Source organism: Equus quagga, chromosome 18 (assembly GCF_021613505.1).
Source record: "Equus quagga isolate Etosha38 chromosome 18, UCLA_HA_Equagga_1.0, whole genome shotgun sequence".
NCBI lineage: Eukaryota > Metazoa > Chordata > Mammalia > Perissodactyla > Equidae > Equus > Equus quagga.
Window position 1 is genome coordinate 35,813,744 of NC_060284.1, and position 24,038 is coordinate 35,837,781.

At 32.9% G+C, this 24,038-nt stretch overlaps 1 protein-coding gene across 1 annotated transcript in view; it reads right to left on the reverse strand.

Annotated features, from left to right (window-relative positions):
• Positions 1 to 4,979: 4,979 nt before the first annotated feature.
• The window catches only part of COL11A1 (collagen type XI alpha 1 chain), a 195,556-nt gene continuing 176,497 nt past the window's right edge, over positions 4,980 to 24,038 (reverse strand). Inside the window, exons 58-67 of the mRNA XM_046645774.1 lie at positions 18,200 to 18,253; positions 17,198 to 17,305; positions 16,645 to 16,698; positions 16,505 to 16,540; positions 16,357 to 16,410; positions 14,582 to 14,831; positions 11,128 to 11,240; positions 9,636 to 9,704; positions 7,535 to 7,768; positions 4,980 to 5,700 (exon numbers count right to left, since the gene is read on the reverse strand). Coding sequence (XP_046501730.1) covers positions 5,554 to 5,700; positions 7,535 to 7,768; positions 9,636 to 9,704; positions 11,128 to 11,240; positions 14,582 to 14,831; positions 16,357 to 16,410; positions 16,505 to 16,540; positions 16,645 to 16,698; positions 17,198 to 17,305; positions 18,200 to 18,253 — 1,119 coding nt within the window. The 3' untranslated portion in view covers positions 4,980 to 5,553. The remainder of the gene's footprint in view (positions 5,701 to 7,534; positions 7,769 to 9,635; positions 9,705 to 11,127; positions 11,241 to 14,581; positions 14,832 to 16,356; positions 16,411 to 16,504; positions 16,541 to 16,644; positions 16,699 to 17,197; positions 17,306 to 18,199; positions 18,254 to 24,038) is intronic.

A 24,038-nucleotide genomic window follows, 5' to 3' on the forward strand; every position in this document is an offset into this window, starting at 1 on the left:
CCAACATTCATTCTTTGTTAACTACTGCATAATATTCAGACTCTCTTGAAAGATTTTCCGGCCATTATAGCCCAATTCTAAATATAGGCCTTGGGGATACATCATGTCATGCCCTCCCCTGACTGGTGCTTTATCAGACTCCTAGTCCTCTTCACATGCCATGTACGCCTCTGGAATTCCTGATGGGTTTCCTACTTAAAGTGGTCTTCCTTCTCTCCTCCATACACACTTGTCCAAACTCTACGGAGACTTGGAGCCCTACTATCTTCCTCGTGAAGCACATTTACAAACCAGCATTTATTGCTCTTTCAGTTCTAACATCTATGTAGTCAGAATCTTGATAATGAACTATTCTTTTAGATGTGATGGTTTTCTCTCTTCTATGAGACTGTAAATGAAGAAATAGTACAGACACTTTATGACATAATTTTTTTGTACAGTTGATGTTTTCTTGATAGAAATCTGTCCTCATTATGGTGCTAAATCATATAAGTGCTCATTGATTAATTGAGAGTTAAATGACCATTATGTTTTCTGGCATCGATGTTTCATGATTCAATGATTCAAAACCACTTGACTTTATCTTTAGAAAATATTTACTCAAAATTCTGATGAGACTTTCAACTATTTCACCAAATACCTAAAATAAAAAATTCATTTGCCTAGTCATATTGCTTTTCTACTTTTATTTAAAACAGTTAATACCTTTAGGGCTTTGTTTTTGTTGTTGTTATGGTTTCTCTTTTTCCACTCTTGTATCTCTCAGTAATGACCTAAAAATCTCTACAGCTGTGTAGAAATAACTAGGTAATAATGTTATCTAACATATGAACTTAGTTTTTTTCTATATAGTTAAGAAAACTTAGTTACATAAAAATATAATTCAGGGCTTTTAAAATACATTTTACCTAATGGAATGGTAGCCCTGATAGCAATTTTTACTCAGTAATTTTACTTTTCTGAAATAAATAAGATGCCAAAATCTGTCTTCTTAAGAAATTGGTTACACAGACTTTTTCACCACGGTGGCCTGAGCAATCTGTAAATCAATTTCTTTCTTTGTGAACTTGTCTGTTCTATTTAATTCAGTCTGGTCATCCCACATAGGGTTGAACACAGAAGTCCATGTCATTTCAAGTCAATTTTTCTTTGTGCCTTAGAAATACTCATTTCCTGCGGTGAGCCAAAAAAATAGCAGCCAAATATTTTATTTCCACCAGAGATCCTAATGTGATGGTGAATTAAGCTAGTAGACTCGTTAACTTACTTGTGCCTTACATTGTCACTGGAATAAGATCTGATACTGGAACATGGGGTTTGCTTTTCAGTTTTGACAAAAGGCAAATCTTTTCATTATAGAAATAGGACCTACTTCTTTATTTCTTTATAGACATATAGCAGTAATTTAAAAATAAGAGTGTATTTGTGTAACCACGTAAATAGTATTATAGGCAGAAATGCCGTTACAAGATTACTTAAAATAAGTCCTAGTTATTGTAACATGAAACATTTCTGAAATTATTTCAATTTATATTTTTGGAAAGAGAGTTAACAGTGGGTTGCTTCTCCCTCTGTTTTGACTCTGATCAATTTCCTTATAAATATAGACTGATGGATTTACCAGATAGAAAATAAATGAGGATCCTGTAGGGTTAGCTATGAACTGATTACTGAACTTGGAATGCTTTTAGCTGGATATTTTGCTGAAAGATTTCACATTGTAAATAATCCTGCAGTCTCTGCATCTCAGAGCTTCAGCTGCCCTGAGGGATCATTAGTTATATAACCAGCACACAGAGATGTGGGACTAGCAAAGTCTAACATTTGAGAGACACTTATCCCTACTAAACTCATCCTTGTGGAGAGCAAAACACTCTTGGTAAAAGGAGACTTAAGAAGCTGTGTCTGACGAACTTGGGAGGTTCCTGGATATTTATGTGGATTATGCTACTACTCCTTTTTTTGTATCCTTTGCAAATCATTTATGGAGCTTGTGTTTTATGTGAGTCTGATGGGTTAGACCTCTGTGATCATGCAATTTATATAATGTTTTACTTTTTAAAGATTAAATCTTTATAAAAGTTCTGTGAGGCTGGTAGCACATGTGTTATTAGCTACATTTTAGAGAAGAATTCATGCTATGGTGGAAATCGAGAGCAGTAGCAGCTATTTATTTAGCTCTTAGTACGTATCAATCTGATAGGCCCTTAATTAACTCATTTATTTTGCAATTATCCAGCATGCAGAGGACTATTTACTGTGAAACAAATAAAGCTTAATCTTCAGGACCCTTCTCTTCAATGGGTTTCTAAGACATTGGGAGAATTCCTAGAAATTTGTTCACATGGTCACGTGATTGGTAAAATTTGCCAAAGTAAGATTCTTTAACCATGATCAGTTAAGAATATTGTCTTTCCACTCCATCTTCTCTTTGGCATTCTTTCTTGTGTTGAGTGGTGTGGAAGGAGCCAGCAAGGAGTAAATTCAATTAGGGATTCATTTATTCGCGGTTTGTGGACTATCTTTACATGACGAGGTATACTTATATGGCTTGCAGTTAATATTTATGAATAATTAATACCTGTAATCTTAGTATAAGAATGGCTTTCTGGAATAATTTTATCACTCACTATGTTATGATAACGAAAAAGGTCTAAGGACAGAGTTTGTACCACGGCATGCATCTGTCTTGCCCAGAACCTGAACTCTATTGGTAGTAGGAGAGAAACAAGTTATAAGACATATGGAATCAGAAGCTAGTCTGTGGAAAATTTTTCACAAATTTATAGTGTATATATGAAAGGAATGTAACAGAGCTTCTCCTAAATTTAAAACCTAAAATTTTTATAATACTTACCAATAACAAGATGTGAAACTGAGAGGGACATCTCTAAGCTATTAATAACGAGAAACATTTTTTAATCTAACGTTAGAGAAACTTATTCTTTCTGTTGGAAATTAAACTGTAAAATTCTCATATGAAGAGGACCTCAGAGATTGCAAGCAAAAAAAGAAACACATGCTACACATATTGCAGAAGTATTTCAGAGAATTAACTAATAAAAACATTGATATTTTCCTGAATTTTCTGATACTTTCAGGGTGGGATTTTCACTTAATTTTTTAAATTAATAATTTGTTGTAATCTCTTTACTCACTCTAAAAAGTATCTTTTGTATCTATTTTGTATTGCAGTTATGTATCAGTTTTCCTAAAAAGAGTTATGCTAAATTTTATGTTCATCAGGCCCACGATCTACCCATGCCTGCAAGATCAATATTATTCTCCATAGTTTACACATGAATAAGTTATTTATGCTTTGGCCAGGACTAAAATGTCATGTAATATGCTTTTTCCTATTCTATTGAGCTTCCTTTTGTCTAGATTAAATCAATTATAAGGGAGAGAAAAAAATCTGATGCTATGCAGAAGGCCATATACACACAATGAAAGGAATAGATAAGGATAGGCAATTCAGTTATTTATTCATTAATTTTATTGAGTGCCAAATATGAGGCTATTTTATTTAAATGGAAAAATAATGCAGATTTCCCAATGCTGGCCAATGTACAAAATATTATCCCTTATAGCTATCCATACATTCATTAAAGTAAATTGTCTGATGCATAGAATCTCTCTTGATTAATGATATTAATTTATGTATGATTTAGAGACTATACTTCAAATGAAAAAATCTGGAAATATTTCTGACATTGAGATTCTGAACCTATGTCTGGGACTTTGTAAAATATTTAATTATAAAAAGATATCTCTTTGAAATTTTAAATATAACCTATCTTTATTTTGTAGATAGACTATTGCCATGTGGTGTTTTTATTTTAGACACATGCAGAATTTAAACAACTTATCTCTGAAGGATAACACTCTTATTCAAAATGGTGAAACTATTCTAATCTGGATGGTCAAGAAACAGAATTGAAAGCCTTTTCTGCAACAGAGAGTAATTTGGAATCTACTTAAGAAAGAGAGTGACCAATCCAGGTAGACAAGACTTGAGTTTATTTATACGATTCATATTTCCCTTCTTGAAAGGACATTTACAAACTTGATTTCAAAAATAAAGGAACTTCTGAATGACAAATGTTCACGTTTTAATTTCAATATTACAGGTATACTCTTTTGTGATAAATTATCAGTTGAAAATGTTCCAGTGGAATCTGGTATCAATTAATTTAACACTTCATATAAGGAATAATAAAACATTTATTTTCAAGTCTTACATATATTACTTAAAATAGATACAAAGTTCAGTTTGTAATTTTTAAATTTTACTGCTATTTCAAGCTACCTGAAAGAAAATACCTTAATGGAAAAAAATGTTTTGATTGTTTTCAATAAGCATGAGTTTTAAAACAAGCACTGTTAGTAACAGTCCACCCACATATTCTTTAGCAATTACGTAGGTCAAATAATGTATGATATTATCCTGAAGAAAAGAAATAATATTTGTTGGGCAGGCGCAGGTTAAATAATATTTGAGACTATTATAATATGCAACTTAGAATCAAATTCAAGAAGTTGATTGATTAAAAAATCTAACAATGCACAAATTCATAAATAATTGTTTAGTTTCATCTGTTAATATTAACCTGCATGATTGAAGCACACTGAAAACGATGAGATGCGATAAGGTAGTTAGAAAAATTGTACATGATTGTTTGCTTGATGGAGGCATCACTGTGTTAAAATTCTCATACACATTTTCCTGTCCAAAAATATAAACTTGCTTATTTTCCATATATACAGGTATCCTGTGAAATCCTGGACTCTGAAAAGAAAAAGGTTGAGGTATAGCATTGAATAAAGCATCAAATGCATGATATTTCCGGCTGAAATTCAGCAAAGTTACTGTCAGCAGAGAAGAGCTGATCGGAGTGTGCTTCCGAACGTCTTCCGGGTTTTTGCCCTCTGAGAAATTTCTTGGCGACATCAAATAATTGAACTCTTCAACATCAATATATACAAAGGCATTTTATTATTAATCAAAGAAAGGGAATTAGAGTCATCAGAAATTACAACTTTATTTTTTCATCATACATATATTTATTGCCATCATAGTTCTGCAATTGTCATAAAGTTAGAGTCAGATGGAATTCAGAGGCACGTGCAAGTTTTGGAAATGGACAGTATAGAGCTGTACACAAAATAATTACAATTTATTAAACACACTGTTTTAGCACATCCTTAATGGATGGGAATGAGCACCATATCTTTTATGAATATATATTTTTCTCTCTTTTCTTTTTCTATAGCACCAAAGAAATCCAAATAGGGAAAGAAGAGATGAAAATGGGGAATAAAAAATAAGGCCTGTTTCCATCTCAGCCACACTATCTTATATTTTTATGATTTTCAAACCTTTTGTCATGTGATTCTGCCCCCGCAAGGGCATCAGTATTTCCTAATTGGTACACATATACTTAGCAAGTTGTTTTCTATATTATCCTTATTCAAAACTTGCATGTGGCATAAAATGGATTGGTGGCACCAAGGTATAATTTCTGTTGATTTCTTATGTTCTTTGTCCTAATCTTAGCCAAGAAAACAAACAGGACCAACTTCAAATCCAAACTTCTGATTCTGATCACCAAAGTCGTTGATCATTACATCAACAATAGGTACTTGATCAATTTTCGGTGTGTTGATTTCAATCACAGTCTTTTCATAGCCTTTTCTGGACTGTAAAGTTAAGCAGAAATAAAAAGTTATACAATCATTTCATATTTTTAACATACACGCTATTTTTTTCTTAAGCCTCTGAATGGAGGTAAGAAGCTAAGAAAGAAGAGAGCAAAAAAGAAAAATTTGCTGTTATCTATGTAATAATGTTTTTTTTAAAGATTGGCACCTCAGCTAACAACTGTTGCCAATCTCCTTTTTTTTTTTCTGCTTTTTCTCCCCAAATCCCCCAAGTACACAGTTGTATATTTCAGTTGTGGGTCCTTCTCCTTGTGGCATGTGGGATGCCGCCTCAGCGTGGCCTGAGTGGTGCCATGTGCACACCCAGGATCCGAAGTGGCGAAACCCCTGGCTGCCGAAGCGGAACATGCAAACTTAACCACTCAGCCACGGGGTGGCCCCTCTATGTAATAATTAACTCTGCTTGCTATCACTGATGACATGTTAGTTTTAAATTTTGAACAATTTTTAAAAAATTGAACAATGTTAACAATTACATTTAATATTTAGCTGTAATTACTCAACTATAATACTCTGATATATTGCAGACTTGCAGAGAATCTTATTGAGTTGATAAAAACAGTTTACTATGAAAATTGATGTTGAGAGCCAGCCCTGATGGCCTAGCAGTTAAAATTGGGCACGTTCCACTTTGGCAGCCCGGGTTCAATTCCCGGGTGCGAACTCGCACCACGCATCTGTTAGTAGCCATGCTGTGGTGGCAGATCGCATAGAAGAACTAGAAGAATTTAAAACTATACACAGCTATGTACTGGGGTTTTGAGGGAGAACAAGGAAGAAAAAGGAGGAAGATTGGCAACAGATGTTAGCTTAGGGCTAATCTTCCCCTGAAAAAACCCAAAAAACTCTCTATGTTCAGGCAGGTTACAAGCTACCTCGGGGGAAAAAAAAAGAAGGAAAGGAAATTGATGTTGATATTGGGTCATACCCTACGTAAAAACCATACTTACCATTATAATTATAATTAAGATATATGTAGTCAAATTTTCTTAAGAAAACTTTGAATATAGTATAGGAATTATAATGTAGGAGGAGTCAAAACATTTTTGCTGCTTATATTAGTTTTGTAAATAATCATCAATATATTACTATTGGGAAATCCTTCCAAAACACTTGTTCCTTTAATTTGTTCCATTTTCTCTTCTTTCATCTACTTGTCCTCTATCACTTTGTTGAAGGCATGGGCCTATTTATTTGTAATTGTGACTTCTCTTCAGTCATCAACACTTGGCTAAAACAATCAGCTTTTTAGGGTGCTCTATGGGCTCATTTTCTTATGTGGAATTCCCATATGTGTGAAAAAGATCGTTCCAGAAGAGAAAAATAACAAAAACAAGCATAATGTCCTAAACTGGTGTTACATAGTACCAATGAACAAGCCCCTCATAACCCAAACACAGGAATCAGAATAATCCATGGCATAAACAGTATAATAATGATTCCTTTAGCTCTCACTTTAGAATCTCAGATTAAGGAGGCAAATGAAACAAAGTTTCTGATTTTTTCTTCACTTCAAGAATAATTAGCTGTAATACTAATCAAATGTCAGGAGTAAGTCCATAAAAATAACACATGATCCAGATTACCTTCTGTTATAGCTTTAAAAATGTCTACATGTATGTTTCAGAGTTTCTGTTTGTGTGTGTGAACATTAGCAGTTTCTAATATATATTTTAATATGTCAATGTTAAGCATCAAATCTTAATAACCCCTGACACGCATTTCATGAGAGAAATCTGAGTCAGGCCAAGCTGAGATGCTTCCGTGCTGCCTCTCCCCTCTGTGAGAGAAGGCAAGCGGAGATCTTACTCACCGCACAGCCATCGTACAGCGCTTTGATGTAAGGGTTATTGTCATAGGACATCTCCTCATCATTTGATCCCAGGAATCGAAGTGCTTTGTCGTAGCTTCCCGATGACACATCATACCAGGCTACTGACTGGTGACAGTTGTAGGTGAAATTTTGCCGAGCAGAGGCAGTCAGCAGTTTCAGGAATGTCATTTGCACCATGTTAATGGAATTGCCTTCAACATCTAAATATGAAAGCTGGGAATGAAAGATTAAAAAGATATGTAAAGACTCTTTTCCTCTTTTATGTTATATAAAAATAAAATTATTATGCAGAGGGAACTGTAATCCAGAAGCATGCAGATTACTCAACAGACCCATTTTAACTTAATGAAAGAAAGTATGCATGGAGAGTCAGAAGACCTAGGGACAGGATTTTATGAAATCAAGATTGTACTTCCACCTGGGTTACTGTAAGCAGTACTTATCTTTGAAAAACATCACTTTATTTCCATGTTTCAGTTCCCTAATCAGTAAAGGTTGCAAAAAGAAAATGCTTTTGTTTCCAATCTTTCATGATATTTTCTATCTTTTTAAATATTAGAGTGGTAGAATAGTGAAACAATGAAAACTCAAGAATCTCAGTGCAATGCAAAGGTTAACTATTTTTATGTTGTTGAATTTTGCCTATTCCTTTAAAAAATTTCATAGTATGTCTACCTAACCCAAATCTTTAAACATTATTCCTGCATTTTTCATTTTGAGGTCATAGTCTTCTACGGTCTTTTTGGTCTGATTTTCAGTACAAACCTGCCCGTTTGTCCATTCTTAAGTAATGTGCTTATTCACCACTGTTTCACCAGCACCCAGCATAATGCCTGAGACAATGCAAGTGATTATTTGTTGAGTCAGTAAATATTTACTCTGTATTTCAAGCAAAAAAATAGTCTTAATTGCAAATTACTAAAAACTGTCTCTTTTATCAAATTCGTAAACTGTTTTATTGGATATAATTGAAATATCTGGGGTCAGCTGAAAGAAATAAACCTAGATTTAAAAAAAATAATTAAGGAATTCACCAGATTATAGATTAAGTCAGTGTAAAGGCAGTTATCTATGACTTTCTTCCTTATTGTTGATTTTACTTAATCCTTACTGATTAACAGTTCAGATGATGAGGATCCTCGTAAGGTTGGAGAACAAAACTATTAGGAAAATGTATTCTAAGAAAAACAAAACAAATAAAACCCTACACACAGTTCTGTGTATGTAATTTTTGACACATACATAGATAAAAATGTAACATGGATGTTTAATATACAACTTAAAGACTGAACTAGAGAATTACATCCAGTGAAAAACTTTACGAAAAGTTGTTGTGGGTTTGCATAGGATAATGACTGCAAAAATGGTCAGCAATGAAAAATAATGACTTTTTAAAAGAACATTAAATTGAAAAATTATCTGGATAAGTGAGAAACTTTAATTTGAATACATTCTAATTAATATTTTAAACATATATACTTTAAAACAGTTTTTAAATACAAATTTAGTTTTGGCACCCAATCTTAAAATATCTCTAGAAAATTATGAACAGTGAACTGGTAATTGTATGGAAATATCTAAGTAAACTTGTGCTATAATAAAAATAAAGGGTCAGGCCAGTCAGTTCATTTTATCACCAAATGTAACAATCAGAAAAAATATTTCATATTCCAAATGTTTTTGTTGAAATGGAAAACAAAGAATAAATTAGGTTTCAAGCAAAAAGAAAATGAAATATTTGGAGTCAGAGACACTAAATAGATAATATATGCTCTGTACCTGATATTTCTAACATAATCCATTTTTATGATGTCTATCTCAAGTATTTAATACAATGCATATTTTATTTGATCATATTATTTTAGTAAATTGGGCATATTTCCATTTATTTCGATACAAAAATTTTAGACTTCTCTAAAATACCGTAGTGGACTAAGAGACATAGATGAGCAAACCAGAGAACACACGGAATCCTGCTTAGTATAATTTAGACTTTCACAGTCAAGGTCTACAGATATATAATTTGAGCTTCATTTGTAAAGTTCAGGATAAAGCATTTCATGTTTAGGTAATAACATACCAGTTTTCCTCTCTTAAATTCACTAAACCAGCTTCCTGGTTTCTCCTTTGGCCATGATGAAATTCTCACCTGTTGCAAAGGAACAGGAAAATTAGAATGTAGGGAAAAATTATGAGCAATATTGTTTATGTATATATCAGTAATCTTCAATAAGACTAAGATGCTAAAGAGCTTTTAAAATGGTCTACCACGGATTACACAGAATGAGATAAAGAACAAAATTTGACATAGATCCTGTGAGTTCTCATTTAGTGAAGATCGAGTCATTTTCTTCCTGTTTTCTTTAACTGCTCAAAAAGAAGAAGGTGGGAAAATAACCCAGCAAGGGCATACTAAGGGCTGTAGTGGACACTGGTGGAACACTTAGGTAACCCTTTGCAAAGGAAACCCTTGAAATGCCTTGGCATCAGCCATCCAGGCAGGTTCCATCAGTATTCCACAGTCAAGGGAGGCATCCTGACAGTATCCAGCCAGCCACTAAGGGCGAGATGCTATAGAAAAGTCACTGGCAAAAAGCAAGCCTAATCATTTCTTGCTAGGAAGAATGTTTAGAATCTGTTATAGATCTGCATTTATTGTTTTGCTTTGAAAAATCAGCAAAATATAAGGGTATGTAAAGCCTCACTATAGGGAATTTGAGTAATCAGTGTAAGAAGAGGCATTTTCCATTTTCCCACATTTCTTTGGGGGCTAGAGGAGCTTTATTTTGCTTCGCCACATGTCGAGGGGCTGGGAAACAGAAGTTGCTTTGTCTTCTGCCCTCACTGCCCATCCTTTGCTTACAAACTTAACTTCTCTCCTCAAGAGAGTAGCCACACATGAAGCTGCCTTAAAGAGTTTCTGTGCCTCTGTATGCCCAGACCATTTACTAAGAGGATGTAATTTATTAAAAGAACACAAATAAAAGTGAAATTTCCCACATAGAAAACGTTTGGAGAATATAATTATGCTAGTAAAACATTTTTCCTTTTATTAATAATTTGCCTTTAGCTTTAAAGATAGAACTCAAATATATTGATACTGCTAGGTGAAACATCAAGAAATGTGTTTGAAGAGATTAAACATTTAAAAAATACACAAGTCCAGAGAATACTGTTATCTTATGTAAAAGATGAATTCTTCATAAAATTGTATATTTTGAGCATAATATACAGCTGTGAATTTTACCACGTGGCAATGGGAATGAAGAATATTATACATGCACTAAAAACTGAGAATCAGCTGCGCTGTGTCATGGAAAGAGATAGAATTTTAGAGAGCAAGCAGGTGCATAAAGAATACATCTGGGTAAAAAATAAAGAAGAGAAGTATTTGTTAACTCTCTGCATCACTTTGGTGCCTTATTCATGTTTATGCAAATGAAACGCTCTAATTACCCTGTAAGAAAAGCAGATAAATGAAAATATGACAGTATAATTTTCCTGTTTAGTTCAATGTTGCAAAAACATGGCAGAAACTGTCAACAGTCACCACAAAACAGATTGGCACTTACTCCCTCAGATTTTCTGTCTGGATAAATGCAAGTCTCGCCACCAGACGTGAAATTACAGTAAACTTTGAAGGAATCTCCTGAGCAACCTTGGTTAGGATCAATCCAATATTCACCTAGAAGGAGGAAAAGAAATATATCATATAAAAATATATTTATATCAAAAATCAGGGGCCGGCTCAGGGCTGAGTCGTTAAGTTCATGCGCTCCACTTCAGGCGGCCCAGGGTTTTACTGGTTTGGATCCTGGGCACGGACATGGCACGGCTTGTCAGGCCACGCTGAGGCAGCATCCCACATGCCACACATAGAACGACCCACAACTAAAATATACAACTATGTACTGGGGGGATTTGGGGAGAAAAAGCAGGAAAAAAAATCAAATGTATTATATATCAAATTTTATTAGAGAAATAAGGAAAAGTGAATATTCACGGACCTTTTCCTAGATGAATTCCTTTTATGCTTTTGGTCATACGGGGGTATATGTTTGAATAGTTAAACAGTGATCCCTTGTCTTGTCTGCCTCAAAGCTCTGCAAATGCCCCCATGCACTCTGCTTGGAACACCCTCTTTAATTCTTATCATGCCTATTACTTTTAGGTTTCAGCTTAAATAGCACCTCCTCAAATATTAACATTTTATTTATCTGTGTAATAAATTGCATGTACATTGGAATCACACATACTCAACCCTAAATCCCATATGTATTATTTACTACTTAAGTAATCTGAGTATAGTGATTAATATATTTTTCTTGGTTTATACATCTGTAATAATGGAGGTGATAGTTATCTACCTAGCCTCAAGGATCATACTTTTGTACTACTTTATAGGAAAAACTTCTTTTGTAGTAAATGCACTCTCCCTTTGAATGGGATCCTAAGAAGGTCTATTTTATATATTTAAATGCAGTTTGCTATTAGTGCCATTATCTAAATGGTGCAAAACAAATCTTATCATGTGAATGACCATGATCATTAATTTCCTGTTCGGTGAGTAAAGATGGTTAGTACTGGGAGTAACATAAGATATTCTTTAGATAAATAACAACATGGTTTTGTTAATGAGCATTATTGGGAGTCAGAATTGATATACATGTATGATTACTTTGCTTCCCTCCCACCATTTTTCATGCTGTCACTTCCTTTCAAATATGATTTTGAACTATGTCAATCCGCTGGTTATGAACTTTTAACATTTTAAAATTTTGAGAATCCAATGCCAATCTGCTTTAACTTTTGCTACCAGTGTGTATAAACAGGGAAAGTACTCTAATAGACACTAAGCTTCTACTATATGTCAGTAACTCGAAATGTGTTATTTAACAAAAACATTTACACTTTTTTGGATTACACCATTAACAAATTCACATCTGGAACAAATTCAAATTCTCAGAAAAAAATATACAAGAAAACAAAAATCATCCAAGGTTTTACCAACCAGAATAATCACTCTTAATTTTTGCTATTTCTTATGGTTTTTAGGAATGTATAAATTTTGAATTACATGGTAAGCATTATTTTTATTTTGTTTGATTCAGTTAACACTGTCATTATATATTCTTTTAAATAACATATTAATAGCTTAATTACTAAGATACCTTTGTTCAATAAATTCAGTATACTGTGGATACCATATTCAATTTGTCTCTGATTTATTCATCTCCTATTTCTACATCACATCCCTAAATCAGGCCACCATAATCTCTTGCTTAGATTAGTCTGACATCTTCTTAACCAAGCCTCCTTTGATTCTATCTTGCTTCCTTCCAAATCACTTCAAGTCTTTTTCCACTTTGCTCACTATTTTTCAGCCATAAAGGCTTACTTTCAGTCCTTTGAAGACAATAAGCTCTTATTGTATTAAAGTTTTGCAAATATCCCATCTCCTCTGCCTGGAATACTGTTTTGATTCTTCATATGACTGGCTAACTCTTTAAGCTTCAGCTTTATCTTTATCTCTTCGGCTTAAATGTCACCTCCTCAAATGTTAACATCCTATTTACCCAAAATGGAATTATCGTAATTATCTAAATAACCAGTTTTCTTCATAATATCTGTCATAATATGCTATTATTAATACTTATGATTTTCCTGTCTCCATTATTAGATAATAGTAGCTTGAGGCCATCATCTCTTCTGTTTATCTGTGAATCTCTGCATGAAGAATAGTGCGTGGCACTGCTAAATAAATAAATGAGTAAACGTAATTAATTAACACATTAAAGAATTAATAAAGCTAGTTATTATATGGAAGCCACAGGGAATTATAGTCCACAATGAGCTTTCCATTCCCAAAATTTACAAAATTTTTCTTGACTGCTCAGGTTCTAATGAATCATATGTTGTTTTATAACTCAGTACATGCTGTCATCTCTTACGTTTGATTTTCAATTATGCATGATTACCTTAGTCACCTAGATCAGAAGTCTGCGTCATTCTCCTTATAAATCACTGAATTGATATCGAACTAAACATATCTTTTTTGAATAAACACATTATAAATTTGAAGACCTTGGATATCAGTTTGTATAGGATCCTTAATAACTACCTGTGTTTCAGTTTTAACAGGCTGTGCTGGATTAAGATAGGATTTTACGACATTCTTTCCTTATGGTGGTGGTTGTTTTGGAATTGCATTAAACTTTTCTATCTGTACCGAGTTATTTAGATCTCCATCATAACATTCACTATATGATTGATAATGCAAAATAATATTGTCCTGAGAGTAAAAAGAGTGGCAAAGCATTTCCACATAAAGTGGGAGATTCAAAATCAGATAAAGATCTGTCCCCTGTTAGTTTAGTAATTGTATGAGTTTGGTCAACTAACTTAGGATACTTGAAACTATTTCCTTCTCAGAAGGGTATGTAAAGGTTTTGTTAAATAGTAGGTATAATAAATTATCCAGATTATTAGTACAAATAAATTTTCACAGGTGTTCTGGTTATTTGTGGATCAATGAAATACATTTTTGCCTCAAGCCATCCTAATTCTTAAATATTCTGTTTACCGAATCATTGCCGAACTGATACATCAAATATGATTCAGTTATGCTACTTAATCATGTTAATTTTACTCAAATTAATGTAAAGTAAGTTAAGATATAGGATATAAATAATTATCTAGTAATATGCACATTTGTGTGCACACATAAAACTCATTCTATGATAGTTGTTACAAGGCAAAATGCATTTGTGTTATCTACAATCATCCAAAAGTGATCTTGTCATAATTTAATGAAATCTTGTTTAAAAGACAAGGATTTTCCAAAGCAGTCCTTGAATTACACAGGGTCAATGACTTTTTCCGTCTACAAGACTGGAATTAATAATCATTTGCTTTAGTTTTATTTAGAGACAATATTAAACATTTAACTAGAATTAATGAGCTGACAATGCACCTCAGTAACTTAGAGGCTCAGTACATTTGCTCTGTCATGTATTATTAACATACCATCTGGGAAATCAGGATGGCTTAGTTGCAGGTCTTTGCAAGTTCGGGCTGGGTTGGTCTGAGTACCCATTGGAAACTTCATATGCTCGATGTCTTGTTTCAGGGAATTGAGGGAACCAAATATTTCCTCCATTCCATCAGAGTAATCAAGAATATTATCACCTGTGTCTGCTTGCATGCTTTCAGTATGTCTTCTTGTTTTTTTGGGTGACAAGATTGGTAAAGGCTGAATGACTTCACCAGGGGGACCCTGTAAAAGAGATCATGTGTATGTAATCGTTTACTAAGGTAAAACATACTGCAGATATTAGTTATTATTGGTTATGTCATTGTTATAAAAACAACTATAGTTGATTTAGCTTTTCAATGTCTTCCCTACTTTCAATGTTTTCTCTAATTGCTACTATATATACGTGTATATATATATTTCCTTGTATATACACTTTGTAAGTTCTTTTAAAAAGAATCTATTGGAGATATTGAGGTAGGCAGACAATTAGATGATTTCTGAACCTTTTTCTATACAAGTAATATAGCACAGATTTGTGTAGACATATGTTTTATACGTTTTTATTATTTATTAATTAGTTCTAATTTACATGGTCTATCTCTACTATTAGATTTTAGTCTCTGAAGATTAAAACACCATTTTAAAGTTCTTGTGCTATCTAATGAGTTGTCTATTGTGTTGATTATAATTTATATAATGAAATATTAAACTTTTAAAAATATGCATTAGTTTGTTTCAAATATTTATAACTTAAATCTTTATAAATTAACAAACTTAAAAGAAATACAACCAGACTTGAATTTACACATGTATAAGAGTAGCTCTACATCAAATAGTTAATCCATATTCTTATGGGTTGAATTGTGTCCCACAAAAATTCATTTATAGGAATCCTAAGCACCAGTACCTCAGAATAAGATTGAAAGTTGGGTCACTGTAGACATAACTAGTTAAGTAAAAATGAGGGCATTAGGGTAGGTCCTATTCCAGTATGACTGGTAACCTTACAAAAAGGGAAAGTTTGAGCGCAGAGACATGCATAGACAGAAGAGGATGTGAAGAGACACAAGGAGGAAACCGCCGTCTACAAGCCCAGGAGAGAGGTCTGAGCAGATCTCTCCCACACAGCCCTCAGAAGGACCAACAACACTTTGCTCTAGGACTTGTGGTCTCTAGAACTGTTAGACAATGCATTCCTGTCGTTTAAGCCACCTGGTTTGTGGTACTTTATTATGGCAGACTTGGCAAACTAATACACACATAGTTTAGAAACAAGCTCAACAAAGGAGACCAAATTTTCTTTTACATGGATCTATCATTTAGTGGTTGTGTGAAGCCTGGAAAATGTCAGTATTACTAAATGGTAACTATTATTGCTTTTATTATTATAATTATATGCAGTAGGAAAAAAATGCCAAGCATCTGAACTTTTGTCTTTATTCCTAGTGTCAGGTATAAATGTATCTTTGTGGCATGCAACCAGTTGCTTTCATGAAAATGTGACATAAAAATATATGATTTTCTTGAAAAACTAATAAAAACAAGATTATTAGAATATGTAGTTAAGGTATCTCTATATTCAAAGAGTGAAACCAACTAAAAGACAAGTCTTGGCATGTAGACCTGATTACTTAATTAATGTAATTGCTATTTCGTAGAAAATCAGCACTTTGACAGAATGTGCTTTTTCATCTTTCTTATAAATTCAGGAAATTATTTGCAGTCTCAGAATGTTAATGGCCAGAACATCATTCTTGTTACTTACTGGAGGCCCAGGAGGCCCTGGAAGACCACTGTCACCTTTCTGGCCAGCAGGTCCCTGTTAGAAAGAAAAAAGAAGAAGATAAATAGAGAACAAGGTATTTGAGTAGGCTTCACTGAAAAATTAAAATGCCAATGAGAAAAGTACTTACTGTAGACCCTTTGGTACCCTTTGGACCTTGAGGACCCTAGAAAATGCAAAGGCAAAGGTACAAATAAAAATCTGGAGAATTTGTGTCTCTTTGGTGTATTTATAAGTTTACTTTGTAAAATTCTTTTTTCTTGTACTTACCGGTAAGCCTGGAGGACCAGGTGGTCCTATGGGACCAGCAGGACCTGGAATTCCCTATAGAGAGAATCATGCAAATTAAAAAGTTTTTCCCAGTTATGCCATTTTCACATTTTGCATAACAACACACATTGCAAAATTTAGAAATGCAAAAATACACAAGCATAGCCCCAAATTTTTCATTGTGAATCTAAGAAATAACTTTTGCAAGATAATCTCTATTGGGTTTTTTTAAAAAAATTTTGCTGTAATGTCTATACATATTTTTATATTCCTGCAGACTTCAGAATAATGAGTTGTATGTGTGGGGGACTCAATAAATGTTTGTGTAATTAACTACTGAGCTGTAATTTTTATGATTTGTAACATAAGTCATATTCTTAATTTATTTACTCTAAGGTTAAATAAATTTCTTTTTGAAAACATCATTGGCTGAAGGAAATTAGAATAAAGATACTCTAAATCACTTCCTTGGTCTTGTTTAAAGGAATGTGTGCAAGTATGTGTGTGTTTACGATTGGAAAGAAGCAGGAAAATAATTTATATCTTTACTCACTCCATCTCCCTTTGCTCCCGGAGATCCCTGAGTTCCAGGGAGTCCTCTGTCACCCTTTTCACCTTGTTCTCCTGGAGGACCAATCAGGCCAATTAAACCAGGATGTCCCTTTGTAAGGCAGAGAACAGAAATTTTAACAATATATAAATTTCAACCATATATTAAATTATAGTCATGAAATAGTTGCACATTGAATTTATGAGACATAAAAAATGTAGATAAACGTTAACCCTTTCTAAATGGAATACAGGATTAAGAACCTCTTTCCCCTCACCCAATAGGATCATTTACTGCTTACATTAAGAGAGACCTGTACTAAGGGTTGGGAGTATTATAGAACAAAATGCTTTCTAAAAATATCATCTTCAGTGTTTCATTTACTTCAAGGGAATTCCGTCAACTAAAAGACCAATCATGACCACTTGTAATAGTGGTGAAATAAACAACTGAAAATTCATTATTTTAACAAGCATCTTATTTTATACAAAATTATTTCTATTCTTCAGAGAGATTCTGCAGTCTGTAAGAGACATTTGGAGACAAAAATAATCCAAAATATATGAATGCCACTCTAAAAAGGCTTGTTTTTTAAAAATTGTTGGTGTAACTCAGCATACCTTCTGGGAGATCAAGTTAGTATTTGAAAGATATTCTAGTTTAAATTTTTTATTTTCATGTTTAAAAACATAAAAATGGGCATTTTGCTACCCCATCTGTTTATTTTCTGATTAGTTATTTTAGTATAACCATATGCTTTCTCCATATGGTTCCTACAAGGGGACATTGAGAAAATATAACACTGAATTCTGGTACATTTTCCACTATTACTTTGTATATTTTATTTTCTCTGAATTCATCTAGCAAGCTAAGGATTGACAGCTTTTTCCCTGGTTAGAATGACACAGATATTTGAAATTTCCTTTTGAGTCATTTTAATCTGCAAAATTAATGCCTCTGTTATTAAGATATCAAAATTGTAATAACACATTCTTTTATTCTCACCTTCTCACCCTTAGAGCCGGGGTCACCTTTGAGACCAGGTAAGCCAGGAGGTCCCTAAATAATGAGAAATAATAAATATACATAGAATAGGTTTGAATTAGAGAATCATGCTACTAGCCATAGGGCAAGTTTGGTTTTGATAATATGATAGAGTTCAAAAATAATTAATAATGAATGGTATTTATTTTTCAGGATTCTAAATAATTTTGTATGTTTAAAACTCCATAGCTTAATATTTACCCATAATGCTAAAACATAATATTGATAATTTGATTAAATAAATATGAAGTTAGAAATAGGACATGATTTAATTCAATTGAGAAGAAAGGATAAATTTTTAATTAAACTAATTTTAGAAGGTGTTCCCAAATTATACATCCATTCAGTGAAATATTTCAGTGCCAGATTTAAAGGTTACAATATTTCCAGTAAAATTTTTTTAAAAACTTTAATAAACTTTTGGCAATTAATCTACCTTTGATAACCACGTTTCCTAAGTAAACTCCCGAGATAGCGTTTTTAGCTGTAATTTCTGAATTGAATCTCTCATCTAAATGATTTATAAACTCAATAATAAGGGAATTTACTTTTTTCATATAATTTTATCTCTATTTTAATAACAACCCTTTTTATGGACCAAGGATAAGGCATTTATCTGTCTATGCTAAATTATATTCTTATGAAAATCACAGTGTGACTTTAGCAACTGTTAGTCCTGACCCCCACCCATGGAAATATTCGTATTGATGACTTTTTAACAAACTTCTTTTACATAAGAGTCAGCGTACTTCAAATCGAAGGCAACACAAAATATAAGATCCTTGTTCTGCAATTACAACAAGTGAAACTATGCAGGCAACAGATTCTGTCATAAGAAGTTGTAACTGACACTAAAAGATGGTTTGTAAGTATGTGATTGATGGAATCAGAGAGCAGATAATGCTGCAAAATGTAGCTCCCTACTGCCTGCAACAAGTAAGGCAGCAAACAAAGGCAAAATATTCATACGGTTTCTCTACGAGTTTGAATTACTTAGATGGTTTGAATTATCATTTCAATAATGATTTTAACGCGGTATTTAGAAAGCAAACTGCTTTAACTTTTACCAGGCTATAGCATGAGTCTTCACTATTGTATCTTCTAAAGGTTACCATGAGTAATTTTTTTCCTCTCTAGCTAGACTCTCTGAGTCTTCAGTGTGATAGAGCACATTAAGTCTCAATCCATCATCTTTGTGAATTTAAAGTATGAAGAACCATGGATTTGATCCAAGCAGCATGATGTAATGTGAAAAGTACGGGGTTCAAAATAGCATAGACTTGGGATAGAAGCCAGCTTCTCTTATTAGCAATTTAAATTAGCTAACCAAAGAGAACTTCAGCTTTCGCATCTGTAAACCACAGATTATAATTCCTACTTCACGGGGCTACTGTGAAATTGAGGAGATGGGGTTCTTTCCATTCCTGAGTTTCTCAAGTCTACTCTTCAAACTGAAATCCTAAAGATCAGGGGAAAGTAAGAATAGTGTTAGCACAAATTTGTACTAATAGTATTTGGGGTTATTATTAAATATATTTATATTTGTTTTAATTCATGAATGAATTTGAAATTCTGTAAGTATTCATATCAAAGTGGACAATTTCCATACATCATTCTATTAAGAATAGATCAGACAGATAGATTTTCATAGAAAGTATTGCAATTTTAAATGTGAATGCACCTAATAATATTCTTTTAATGAGGAGAAAATTATTAATCTTCAGAGGTAAATTTGTGTTAATTCCGTTTAGATTCTCTTTTGTATAAAAATAAACAATCATGCCATCTTGTTAAATCTTTGCAAACAAAAAGGAGACTACAAAGAAATTACCAAATTCACTTTCAAGCATATTCTAAGGCTGGGTTAGAACACTGGACTTTCATTTAGTTTAATACTCTCTCATAGGGGATCTCAAAGTGTGGTCCTCAGACCAGCAGCATAAGCATCATCTGTGAACTTATTAGAAAAGCAAAATCTTAGGTCTTTTCCAGATCAACTGAATCTGAAAGAAATTCTGGAGTTGGAGACCAGCAATCTGTTTCATAGGTTTGATATTCTTTAAGGTTTGAGAAACACAGCTTTGTGGCATTAGGTCCTAAATCCAGTTAAATCAATATGTAAATCAGAACAGCGTAAAGGATCTCACTGATGTTAAAATAAAAACATTACCTATCCAGTACTACTAATTTAGTAAATTTTAAAATTAAGGGCGGGGCCAGCCCGGTGGTGCAGAGGTTAAGTGCGCACGTTCTGCTTCGGTGGCCTGGGGTTCGTCAGCCTGGATCTCAGCTGCGGACATGGAACCACTTGGCAAGCCATGCTGTGGCAGGCGTCCCACATATAAAGTAGAGGAAGATGGGCACGGATGTTAGCTCAGGGCTAGTCTTCCTCAGCAAAAAGAGGAGGATTGGCAGCAGTTGTTAGCTCAGGGCTAATCTTCCTCAAAAAATAAATAAATAAATAAAAAATAAAAGTAAGGGAATATATTTTACATCTACTTTTTTCTGATCTTATCAGAAATGCCTGGCAAATTATCATCTAGGAAAATAATATTGCCCAATAGCATATTTTTAAAGGAATAATATAAATGAATAATAGAAACAATCAAATATTTTCTCAAGGTCATGTCACCATCAGGACAGATGCTAAGGACTATATGTTAGAACAAGGTGACGTAAAAAAGCTTGAAAAAATAGTCTAATACAAATGTAATTGTATGAAGGAACCAAATATTTCTATCAGTAGCAGAAACCATTTAAGAATATTGGTTAAAATTGATGTGTGTCAGGTAAAAGTAAATATATTCTTTAGATTGAAAATATGAAACTTTAAAGATTAGGCCAGATTGTTTTCTTTCTTCACTTCTCATTTCACATTCAAACTCTTTCAGGCATGTGATACACTTTACAGAAATGCTGCTGTGAGTGAGTGAGAGACCTGATAGGATGCTGCTTGCCGGGCATCAACATTCCAATCATACTTCATTCAGAGTCTCAAGTCTACCACTCATTAGTTGGACGATCTTGGCTCTACTACTTATTATCTGTGAGCTTTATTTATAAAAGTATTCTAATAATAACTGTGGCATTGTATTGTGAGAATGAAAGAAAAACCAGGCCAACAATAGTGCTGTGCATCAGTGAAGTATAATATAAATGTTAATCATTATCATTCTTTTTTGATATGCCACAGATGGTTATCGATCAGCTTTCTTGTCATACTATAATAGCACTGGCTAAAATGACAAAAAAAGAAGAAATACTAGGAATTTCAATTGCTCAGGCTTAATGAGAAATGTTCTAGACATTATTTATGTTTATAATGCATTGTAAATTGTTTCTATAAATATTATTCATGAAGGAGTTAGAGGAAATGAGTATTAATTCCTCTAAGCTAATAATCTCTTATGAAATTATAACTATATCTAAGGAGGAATTTGCCAAGCAAAATCAGCTTCTTATCATTTTCATCAGTTGGAAACAGCAATTGGTAAAGTTATGATATTGATAGCAGTTACAAATAACCCTCTGAACCTGGAACATATCAAAAATATCAACTCTGCATATAAAAGTTATTCCAAGTATACATATTTTCTATTTCCTCTTTAGAATATTGTAAATTGAAAAACCCTAGGGAAATACATAATTCATAAGTAATAAAGTGAACAGGAAAACAGGAATGGTACACTCTCAAGTGTCTAGAATACACAAACATTCTCCCCTGCAGCAGCATGCTTTACAGAAGATTTGCTTTGTTATGCATTTCAAAACTCTAGTGCATTGATGTTTAAAGAAACTGCGGATCCTCCACTTTATTTACAATGTAATATTGTGAAATAACATTGAATTTGGTGAAAAGAAAATGCGTTGTTTAAATCTGCTTAGTCATTATGGAATGCTACACATCTCAACCTTGTTTACAGATAGTTTAAATGTCGCATTAAAAAAAAATCAAACTAACTCATCCTACCATTTATTCAGGCATTTATGATATTCAAAATAATGGTATCAGATATTTTATTTATAGATACGTGAAAAGAAGGAATTTATGATAATGCTAAGGTAAACTTGACCAAAGATAGATATTGAACGATTTTTCAGCTACACTGGAACAAGTAGGTTATTAAAATGAACGAATATGAAACAAAATAAAAGCCTAAAAGTAAAACAGATGGTCGTCCTGCCTTTAAAAAATAAAATAAAAATTAGCTTAAAATTATTACATCATGCTAAGTTTGACTATGCAGCACAGGAGAGAATGTAACTGCCATTAATGTTCTCTTTAAAATACTCAATTTTATTCTCATTTAAATTTTGTTAACTAGTTACTCAAAAAATCAGCATCTCAACTTAAGAAAAATTCAAATAAAATTCTTTATATAATCTCATCATTGTCCTTAGCTTTCTTTTAGCTCTCAAATGTATTATTTAGCTATCCTTAGTTCCATATGGAGATTCTGAATCTATCTATCTATATATATATAAAATTCATGCATATATAGAAGTTTAAACTAATTTTTACTATGAGAATTATCTAATTTTTAAAATATAAAGTATAAAATTATACCATATCTAACATTTTATGAGTTGATTACATAGAGTGAGCAGAGACCAACAAATACCACTTTAAGAGTATTAAAAGATCTGTTTGTTTCACTCTATCACAAAGAATTTCCACTCCAAAGGTTAATATAAAACTATTAAACTGTTACCTATATAGGTAATTGACGCTCTGTTAGCTAGAGTTCAACTGTCTAACTAGGTTGCTGCCAATCTGGAATGATGAAAGCAGAGTAAATTGTATTATTGAAAAGCTAAATCGTATTTAAAAGTTGAGGAAAAAGGGGATGTCATAGCAGTTTTGTCTGACCAGTGGAATGCTACAGCAGGAAGTTACAGACAGCTTCTGGAAAGGGAAAAGAGGCCCGATAGATAGTTGCAGAACTCTGGTGATAAACATGCTTCTGAAGTCTATGTAGACTTCGACATGGGTGTGAATATATTTATAATTATTACCAGGAAAAACACATTATGGAGAAATACTCAGATGAATTTCACATAGATTGATTTCAGAGACCAAGGCAAACTTGCATGAGTTTTGAAACTTCTATTTTCATCTCTCACATTTTATCTATACTTAAGCCTCTCTTTTTCTTCTTTGATAATCATACTTATGAGGCAAGGGTCCCCAGGGGAGATGAGAAAATGACATTTTAACAGCCCTGCTCTGAGTATATCTAGCATCTCTACTTGATTCTGCTACAGTACATATCACCTTATAGTCTGCTGTAAAAAGCTTAATTGTATTTGTTGGTCTCTTGCATTTGATTTAACAGTCAATGACTTACAAACAAGTTTATTGATAATACATATGCATGAATGAGGTCAAATTTAGTTACTTTTCGCTAAGAATATGAAATTGTTTATTTTTCAAAACATTTATCATTATTTCATTCATTTAATAATTTTTTATTTGGTATTACTAGTGCCAAATAATGGTCTAAGTGTTTTTACAAATAACTCATTTAATTAACATAAGAATTTCATCAAGTAGAAGATATTAATATCCCTATTTAATTCATTTAAACATCATTACATCTTGTGAGATAGATGCTATTAATGTTCTCATTTTAAAGATGAGAAACCTAAAGCTTAAAAAAAAATTGAACAACTTTCTTAAAGTCATACAGCAAGTATGTGGTACTGCTTGTTTTTGAAACCAGGGAGCTTGGCTCAAGAGTTGATGATCTTAACCAATAACCATGATATGCTACTTCTCACTCTGGTCAAAAATTGCCTA